Genomic DNA, 10,305 nt, shown 5'->3' with positions numbered 1-10,305 from the left:
AAGTTGGATTGGAAGAGAAGGAGCAAAGGTCAAATGAGAAGGATAAATATTTGCTCAGACATGGTGTGTACTTGAGCATGCTGTTTCCGCATCGCGACAAGTGCTAGAAGTGATGCTTCCTTTAACTGGATTGTGAAACCAAACACAAATTAACCTTAGATCAATTACAAGGGGGGACTGTGAGACTGGCAGAGAGGTCGAAATCCCATCTTTCCCACCTCCCCTTGCCCACTCGCTTACCCATCAGTCATGGACTCGCTTGATAGTGTGACTGACTGGCTCACCCAGGGCCAGGAAACTAACCCCAGCCTCCCTCCCTTATGTCTATCAGCCTGCTGAGGATCAGGCACCCCAGTGAGATCAGTGGTGGCTCCTGCTCCTCTTTCCCGCCACTTCCAGCCTACCCCAGGAAGCAGGGGGAGGACAGCAGCTCCCTCTCTGCCTGCTCCTCCTTCCCCACTGATACCCAGCACTGCTGTGGAAGTGGCCCTGATCTCCGTTCTTCTGACCCCCCCAGCTTTCTGTACTGCTGCCATAGTGGCCGCAGGAAGAGCAGAGGGTGGTGGCCACAGCAGATCACCAGAGGCAAAACTCATAAGGAGGGGTAATTGTGCTTGCTTCTCCCCCTCTTCCTCAGATGCTTAATGAAGCGCTGTGTAGATTACTGTGAATCCAACAGACTGACAATTAATTATGATAAAAACAAGGTTTTGGTCTTCTCTAGGCGCTTTAAGAAGCTCACACGGGCAATGAAAAGTACCCTAATTGAACAGGTTAAGTGCTATAAGTACCTTGGCCTTTCATTCTCCTATAACCTTTCATGGGCAACCCATAGGAAGGCCGCACTCCTAGCTACATCTAACAGTATGTCAGCATTACTACATTTCTTCTACAGCTGTGGCCATTTCCTTTATCCTTCCTGCCCTCAAATTTTTCAGTGCCAAAGTCACCTCGAGATTGCTTTACAGAGTCCCAATTTGGATTTAAGCTATTAACCACTCCTTGAATTCCCTTCAATCCAATTTTTTTTCATAAGATAACTGGACTCCCAAATTGCGTGCCCTATGCAGCTCTTTGTCTGGAGTTAGGTCAAAACTCCTTGGAATCAGCCGCTTGGCTGAGGGCTTTTAGATTCTGGCTGCAAATTAATTTTCTCTCGGACTGTAATTCCTGGTCCACCATCTGCTCTTTGACACCCATTCCAACCCCTGGTTTTCCATAATCGAAGAAAAAATGGCTTCTATTGGACTGTCAGTGGATTCACTTTGCCCTTGGTCCTATTCAGAAGCCTATAGAAAATTAAAAGGTCAACTATAGGATAGAGAGTTCTCTAATCACCACAGCCAAAAAAATGTGCCCCCCACCTGTATTTTTCTCTCCCATTTGAACAGAGCCACTTGGCACACTACCTGTATTGCTTAATAAACCCTGTTCAAAGGAGAGCCATAATGCTCACCAGGTTTAATGTTATGCCTTCTGCCTTGTACATGGCAGATTTAACAAGCAAGAAAAGGCTAAAAGATTGTGCCCATGTAATGATGGCTCAGTTGAATCCCTGGCCCACCAATTACTACACTGTTTCAGATTCAAGGAAATCAGATCCAAGTATGTGAATCTTACTCCTTTACATTTACCCAATCTCCCCGATTTATTTAGATTACACTACTTGCTGGACAATCCTGATCCTTGTCGAAGGCTTTCACAGCCTGATTCAACTGGTTCTGGAGGGTTTTCCGGGCTGTGTGGCCGTGGTCTGGTGGATTTTGTTCCTAATGGTTCGCCTGCATCTGATGCTGGCTGGACTGATAACCCCATCCACAATACAATGCACTCAACCACGCCTTTGCAAAGCAAACTCCACCCAAACAGTTAATGATTGGTTCCCCACCCTGGGACATGGACAATATACCACACTAAACTTTCCCTTCTCACTTAGACACAGTGAGAAACAGGCTTTTCTCTGTGATACACCTCTGAAGATGCCAGCCACAGATGCAGGTGAAACGTTAGGAACAAGATCCACCAGACCCCGACCACACAGCCCGGAAAACCCTCCAAAACCAATCCTGATCCTTCTCCTTGTATGATAGTGGCCGACTTTCTCCTGGAAATTACTAAATGCCAGTAGCTTTTCTTCCATTTAACATTTATTTCCTGTATTGTATATGTTTTTAATCAGTTTTTTACTATTGTAGCACTATTGTCTATGCCAATAAAGGCTTGCTGCTGCTCTCCCTCTCTTTGCCTGCCCACTCTCCTCCTCCCGCACCCATCTGTCTGAAAACCACTTTCCTTGAAGAGGATGTCTTTGTGTTGGTTCAGCCACCTTTGTTCTTCACTCTCAGACCCTTCTTGCTACAGTTCCCATCTCCCTCAGCATTTGAGTGTACAAATCTAATGGTCTTCATCTAGGACTTTTTCAGGCTCAACAGGGGCCACCTCCTTCTATCACTGAAGGAAAAGGTGGTTGGATCTAACCTGTCATGTAGATCCCGTTAGGTAGGATTGCTCTTACACTTCTCAGATTCTATAAATGCCTGAACCGTGAAACAGCTACAGTGCAATCGGTTGGCCCTTTGGAATTAAATCCATTTAGAATTGCATTGTTACTCTTGGAAACCCCAGAGAGGCAGGGAGTCCAGGGTTCCCTGGTTTCCTTTGAGGATCCCATTTGTGCATTAGATGAAACAGGTCTTGGAATACATGCTAGATTTGTGGGGGTCTTTTTAATGTGTAACATATTTAAAACCCAGACTCCTGTTATTCTTGCTTCAGTGGATGAACAGGGTCATCCCTCAACAAAAGCTTAGAAAGAACTGGAATAATTGATTACAGTAAAAAAACAAGGTCAGGTCTTCACGAAGCCAGTTCCGTTTTGGAACTCTTGCGTTTGAGGATCTGAACCAATGTTCTATTCACCCGCTTGCTGAAATCATTCTTTTTAGGCAAGTGTTACAATATACGACTCTAACCATTAATAGCAGTGTACTTTTGACTTACATAAAAGAATTTAAATGTCTCCCCCTCCCTCTTTTTTTAATCTTACCCTGGATTGCTCATAGTGGTTGATTTCTTGCATCTCCAACACCATCTACCAGTACAGGTATGTGAATTCCTTTTATTATATCCAACAGCCTTGACTTGGGGAGTTTTCAAATGTCTTACCAGACAGTTTGCAAGACCAAACTGAGCTTTTTGGTGGTGGAAAGTCCCATCCAGTTGCAGCCAATTTACGGTGACCCCGAAAGGTTTTCAAGGCAAGAGACATTCAGAGGTGGTTTGTCATGCCTGCCTCCATGCCACCATCCTGATGTTCCTGGCAGGTGTCCCATCCAAATACTAACCAGGGTCAACTCTACTTAGCTTCCAAGACCTGGCGAGATGGGACTATCCCGGGCCATCTGGATCAGGGCAAACTGAGCTTGTCTATGTGTGTAAAATGCCATCATGTCACAGCTACTAATGGCAACCCTACAGGTCTTTCAAAGCAAGAGGCGCTAGTTCAGAGGTGTGAGCCCTGAGAAAGTTCTGAGAACTGTGATGGGCCCAAAGTCACCCAGCGGACTTCATGTGGAGGAGCAGATAATTGAACCTGGTTGTCTACATTCAAGTGTGCTGCTCTTAACCATTATACGATGCTGGCTCAGAGCTTCAATTGCCACAAAACTAAATGAAACTAAAATATGGAAACAGTTCCGTGGAGATCCTCAGCATGACCTTCTGTGTGATTTCTTGGAGGCTCCCACTAAATGACCATGTATACTGTTCACAGTTTGCGTTTTGTAACATTTCTGTTTGTATGTATTTTCTAAAAGGTGAAGGGTCCTTTTGAAGGAAAGGGAGAGAGAAAGGAGACATACAAAGTAGAATCAGGTGGGAAGAAAGCATGAGGAAGCAACAACAGAAGCCATGCCTAACTTCTGAGATCTGGAAAGACTGGGCTACCTTGGGCAATCAAAAAGCACCCCTTAAAAACTATTAAAGGGAGCAATGCACTTCCAAAGGGGGAGAAATGGAAAGCAAAACAGTGGGTTGAAGTATTTATGCCCAAAACGTCATGGGTATAGAGAGTTCTCTTGCTTGCCACTGGCACCGTCTGACAGGTGGCTGAGGAAGTGGGGCAGTCTGGATCCCACCGTGTGAGGGGAAAACTTCCCATTCTTCCCAAGTAATTCTACTCTGTGGTTGAAATGCAGGGAAAAAAGACATGTGTTACGTGTTAATGCTCAGATTCTTCCAACAACTGGATAAAAACCAGAAACTGGATTCCTCTCTCAAAAAGCACACTGCCTGAAAAAAGAAACCTAGAAAAGAACCCTGTAGTCTTGTCGAAGGCTTTCACGGCACAGTAGCTGGTTAGGAAAATGGGTAGTATCTTTCCTGATGCCAGATTTGTGGCTGGCATCTCTGAGAGGATCTCTGAAGATGCCAGCCACAGATGCAGGCGAAACGTCAGGAGAGAATGCTGCTAGAACACGGCCATACAGCCCAGAAACCACACAGCACCCAACCCTGTAGTCATTTGTAGAGAATGAGCAAATGAGCAAAACAGCCCATCATGTTGTTTCTAGAGATTTAAGAGCAACTTTTCTTTGTTTCTCTCTCACCTTAGAACATTTTTGAAGCTCCTCATAATCTATCCGATCATTCTCTTCATCCTGACCGTCACTGTTATCTTAGCACTAGCCCTTCTCTACACCCACTGCAAGCAGCGCTGCAAGGACAGAGGACTCGTACCTTTCTAATGCCCCCAACACTCCCTTGCAAGCTCCGGCCTGTTCTGTTTATATTTATGGAATAAAATTTTAAATACTGAGGAGAAGCGTTTGGATTTATACCCCACTTTTCTCATCGTAAAGAGTCTCCAAACAGTGTACAATCACCGTCCCTTCCTCTCCCCACAACAGATACCTTGTGAAATAGGTGGGACTGAGAGAGTTCTGAGAGAGCAGCAGGCTTCATGTGTGAGAGAGGGGAAACAAACCCAGTTCATCAAAGTTAAGAGTCCATCGCTCATGTGGAAAGGTGGGGAATGAAACCCAGCTCTCCAGGTTAAAGTCCACCACTCTTAACCACTACACCATGGTGAAAGCACTCTCAAGTACTACATCATGGCTTAAAGCACTTTCATTTTGCTAGTTGATGATGTTCAATGATGTTTAAACTAGGGAGCCAAATTGTTACGCTAGCAGCACCAAAATTTCAAGGTATCTTTAGGAGACTCTTCTGATGATACCACTCAGGTTTGGTGAAGTTTAGTTCAGGGGGTCCAAAGTTATGGACCCTCAAAGGTGTAGCCCCCATCTCCTACTAGCTCCCATTGGAAACAATGTTGGATGGGGCACCCCCTTTGGGAGTCCATAACTTTGGACCCCCTGAACCAAACCACACCACACCTGGGTGGTATCATCAGGAGAGTCTCCTGAAAAATCCCTGAATTTTTGGTGCTGTTAGCCTAAAAACTGCATACTCTGCAGGCCAAAAACTGAAAAAAACCACTAAAAAACAGCCAAATGAACTTGAATTTTTGGCGCCCCCCAAATTTCTCTCCCCATGTTCCCACTGCAGATACACCACTGCACCCTCTGAGATAGTCAACCTCTGGCTATACAATTACAGCTGTACACAACCAAGTAATTTTTTGTGGTGAGGGAGAGGACACTCAGGCCCCTTCCGCACACGCAAAATAATGCGTTTTCAAACCATTTTCACAACTGTTGCAAGTGGATTTTGCTATTCCACACAGCTTCAAAGAGCACTGAAAGCGGTTTGAAAGTGCATTAATCTGCATGTGCGGAATGAGCCTCTGTTTAGTAGTATATACACCAGCAGCCTCTGCAAGATGCTTGCCTAGATGCAAAAAGCAGCAGTTCAGGAGCGCTTGAAATCCTTGTGGAGCTGATCAAAGGTTTTATTTTGAATGACAACACTGAAAAACATAAAGAGTTACGGATGACTTTTGGATACAGGATACATCTTTTTTTTTAAAACTTTCAAGGGATCTTTAAAAGGTGCGCTGCATAAATACATATAGTGAAAATATATTGTGTTTATTCATCTTTTCTTTCTCAGACGAGAATCACGTTTATTCGTCCAGCCGATGAAATTTAAAAATAAAAATTAGCATCACAACCCCCCTGCCCTCCCAATCTGAAGTATCTCATCCCTAGCTGTAGCAGTTGGTAATACAGAGGCGACAGAGCCATGCCTGCCCTGGTGTGTGTGTGTTTTTTGTTTTAAATAGCAGCTTTGAACGTGAGCTTTGATAACTTGTCGGTCGTCTTGGAATGGTAATTTTGCATCACAAAGGCAGATATCTTCGTCTAATGTTTTGGCAAAGGAGCAGCTGGTTTTCCGTTTGGAAAGGAATTCTCTACTGTAATACCAGACAATAAGAACAAAACGCTTGCATGAGCCACGCTACATCAAGGAGCTACAATGAAGGGGAATGATATGTGTAAATGCATCCGCATCAATGTTGGCCTATGGCACACCACTCTAGAAAGCCTTACTGTACAAACCCCAAACCTTCGTAAACCTAGCCGGGCCTTCCCCCCCCCACCCCCTCGTCTGCTAAGAAGTCAGCAGCCTAGGCCTGCCTGTACATTGTAGCCAGACCCAGACTTATGGGTCTTCCAGCTCCTTTCCTGGTTCGCTACGACTTTTGAAACCCATTCCATCTGTGGCAGATACGTGTCGGTAGGCTACCGATGAACATTATGCGCTGCTCTATATACACATACAATACATCTGCGTGCATGTGTGTGTATATACATATATATATAGCTATATATTTGTTATGTATGTTTGAAAAGAAAACTGGAAAACTTTGCAGCAGATTTCTTTTCCCCAAACATTGAAAATCAGCACAGATGTACCTCATTACTCCAGGATTACTAGGGGAATCTTCTGCAGTGCAGCAACAATACGATACACTTAGTGCAGAGAAATTAAGGTTCCGGTATCAAGGAGGCTACTCAGATTCGCAGGGGAAAAGGGGCAAGTTACAGGATCACCATAGCTCAGACAAAAGTACAAACAAACCTGTTGCCACGTATATGTGAACAAAGAAGGACAATTTCCCCATGTACTGCTTCAGAATATGCTAGCTTTTAACGTCTTGCAATCATGCTCGTTTGATATGCGTTGTCCGGGTTTTATTTGTAGTGTATTGTTTTGTTTTGGGTCTGGCACCAGTCTGTAAACCAGGACGGCTCAGCTATAAAGTTGGGTGCCCGCATATTGCAAAAGTTGGAAATGCAGGGGCCGAGCTTTTTACAGTTGCTCTTCACGCCTGAGTCGAGACCTATTCCAAAGAGCGGGTGAAATTCTCGGGGAAGAGTCCTTTATAAGTAGCTGCATCTCTGTACTTAAGCCACTCAGATTCCTTAACGCCTGTTAGCCAGCCAGCCTCCTGCAAAGGAAAAGAAGAAAGGGCAACTTAAAGGCCTGTACTGTTAGAAACTTTCACCTGAGCTTTGGTGTATGTGCTTAACGTTCTTGCAGGGCCGGAGCTAGGGGGAACTGCGCCCGGGGCACGCATGCACTCTGCACACCTGCCACATGACGCCCGCCCAGCCACGGCGCACATCCAGTGCATTGCGCGCACCCCATCCCCTTGGTGCTATGCCACTGCATTCTTGCCATTGGTGAAGCCGGAGAAAGAAGGAGCAGCAGACAGGAATCCCTGTGCTTGAATCCAGCTCTAGCTGAGAGCTACCTATTTTTTCAATTTTTATGACTGAAGCCACCAAAAGGAGGGGAGGCGGCTGTCAGGGCACCTATTATGCCTTGCTCCAGTTGACAGCCCCCTCCCAACTAGGGGTAGAAGAAGAAGCAGCCAGACATAATGTCTTCTCCCCAAGCAACCTTTCAAATTGATGTTTGTTTGTTTGTTTGTTTGTTTGTTTGGGTGTATATCTTGCTTTTCTCAACCACAAGAAGCCTCACAGCAGCTCACAAACTCCTTCCCTCCCTCTCCCCACAGAAGTCACTTTGTAAAGGAGGTGAGGCTGAGAGAGTTCTGAGAGAACTGTGACTTGTCACTAGCTCAAGGTCACCCAGGAGGCTTCAAGTGGAGAAGTGGGGAATTGGACCTGGTTCACCAGATTAGAGTCTGCTGCTCATGTGGAGGAGTGGGGAATCAAACCCGATTCCCCAGATGAGAATCTGCCGCTCTTAAGCACTATACCGCACTGGCTCTCTGCTGACTTAAGCAAAACATGAAGTGGGTTGATTTCCTTTTTTTTTTTTTAAAGATAGTCTAATATGACTTCGGGGCATGAGGTTTTTTTGCCTGTTACCTGATCAGCTGTGGTCGACGGGAGTACTAATATGACATCTCCAGACACCAAGTTTAGCTCATCAGTATTAGCTGCTTCAAAATCATGTAGCACTTCAACCTGTACAGCAGAAAACAAGCAGATGTCATTGGGACGACAGCAGAGTTTCTTACGGCATGTGTATGTCACTTGAGTGATTCTGTGCTGCTCAGATTTCGCTTTTCTTTCAAATGCTCTTCTTGTCCCCCTTACACAGTTATTTGTTTGCATTATCTCCTAATTCCATAATCCTAATATCATTGCCTTATTGCTGTATTGTTTCATGCCACTGAACTGAATTATTTTGTCTGTTTTGTGGATCATACATACAGCGAGAAAGGTGGACCATATGTAAAGGAGGACCATAGGTAAAGTGAGAAAGGTGGACCATAAATAAAATATTCAATTACTGTTCTGGCTGCTGTGGGTTTCCCAAGCACTACCCAACATTCTCAGACAGAGCTTTGCAGCACTAAGGACAAAAATGAGCTTTTAAAAAGTTATTTTTTAAAAAAAGTGGCACCCAAAGAGACCGGTCAAATGTGCAGCTGTGTTGATGTCATCCGATGGTGTGTTTAATTATATTGGATGCCGCCTTTCCCCTTGTGGGCTCAGGTGACTTTAAACATTTAAAATACAATTAAGACATAAAACCATGAACAATGACAATTAAAAACCAGATTGTGAATAAGATCGGATTCCATTAAAATAACACAATTACATAACCCTGCCAAGGGAAGGAGAAGAGGGAGGCCACTCGGATGGCACAACTGTAACTGCCTCAATCATAAGTCTGGTGGAACAGTTCTGCCTTACAAATATTACAGAATTTGAACAGGGCCCAGGTCTCTAGACCCATGGTTCTCGACCTTCCTACTGCTGCGACCCTTTAATACAGTTCCTCATGTTGTGGTGACCCCCAACCCTAACATTTATCCATTTTACAGATGGAGAACACTGATGCAGAGAGTCTTAGGCGACCCCTGTGAAAGGGGCGTTCGACCCTCAAAGGGGTCCTGACCCCCAGGTTGAGAACCACTGCTCTAGACACAGCGTTCCATTGGGTTGGGGCTAGGGCATTCTCAGCCAGATGTCTTTCAACTGAGGGACCACCAGTAGGTTGTTATCTGGAGATCACAGCATCTCTCAGGAGATATACTGGGAGAGGTGGTCCCCCAGATACATTGGCCCCAGGCCATTTAGGGCTTTGAAAGTCAACACCAGAACCTTGAACTTGACTTGGTCCTCCACCTGGAGCCAATGCAGCAGGCAGAACACATGTTGTATATGTGCCCGCCATGAGGTCCTGGTAAGGACCCATGATGCTGACTTTTGCAGCAGTTGGAGCAAGAGCAGCCCTGTGTAGAGCAAGCTGCAGTAGTTCAATCTGGAGGTGACTGTTGCATGGATCACTGCAGCTAAGTCAGTTTGGGACAAGTAGAGTGCCAATAATCTTGCCTGGTGCAGATGGTGGAAAGCCTGGCAAGCCACATGTGTGACTTCAGCCTTAATTGATAGGGAAGTATCAAATATCACACTGAGATTCTTGACAGCCAATGCAGGCATTGCCTGCAAGCCATCAAGGGTCAGTAGTGGACAAACCTGAAGTCTCTTTGTTGATAAAACGTGGGGGGAAAACAGATTGAAACATTGTTTGTGTTTCTTTGTCTACATTCAGTAACCCAATGCTGAAGTAAAATGGCAAAGACTTAGGGAAACCTTGAAGAGGAAGCCAGGTGGCATGCTGTCATCTACTGCTACAGGCTGTTCCTCAGAAGGTGCTGGTGGGACGTCTTTGACCACTGTAGGCTCACTTGCAGGCTCAGAAGGTTCGCCAGGCAGGACTTCCACCCCCTGGCCAGTGACATCTTCCCCAGGGTCTTTCGATTCATTCACGACAACATCATGATCTTCTTCGTTGTTGGAGGCTGGCTCTATTACCACTGAAGGAATGTTGCTGAGATTTTCCTTAAGGGGGGAAAAC

At 45.3% G+C, this 10,305-nt stretch overlaps 1 protein-coding gene across 3 annotated transcripts in view; it reads right to left on the bottom strand.

Annotated features, from left to right (window-relative positions):
• Positions 1 to 5,893: 5,893 nt before the first annotated feature.
• The window catches only part of AMPH (amphiphysin), a 73,015-nt gene continuing 68,603 nt past the window's right edge, over positions 5,894 to 10,305 (bottom strand). For all 3 annotated transcript variants that reach the window (XM_048510972.1, XM_048510973.1, XM_048510974.1), the window contains 3 exons: positions 10,041 to 10,289; positions 8,304 to 8,402; positions 5,894 to 7,414 (listed from right to left, as the gene is read on the bottom strand). In XM_048510972.1, coding sequence (XP_048366929.1) covers positions 7,307 to 7,414; positions 8,304 to 8,402; positions 10,041 to 10,289 — 456 coding nt within the window. In that variant the 3' untranslated portion in view covers positions 5,894 to 7,306. The remainder of the gene's footprint in view (positions 7,415 to 8,303; positions 8,403 to 10,040; positions 10,290 to 10,305) is intronic.

The sequence above is a fragment of the Sphaerodactylus townsendi genome, linkage group LG11 (genome assembly GCF_021028975.2).
Source record: "Sphaerodactylus townsendi isolate TG3544 linkage group LG11, MPM_Stown_v2.3, whole genome shotgun sequence".
Taxonomy (NCBI): domain Eukaryota; kingdom Metazoa; phylum Chordata; class Lepidosauria; order Squamata; family Sphaerodactylidae; genus Sphaerodactylus; species Sphaerodactylus townsendi.
Note: the sequence above shows the minus strand (reverse complement) of the source record. Positions and strands in the feature narration are given on the sequence as shown.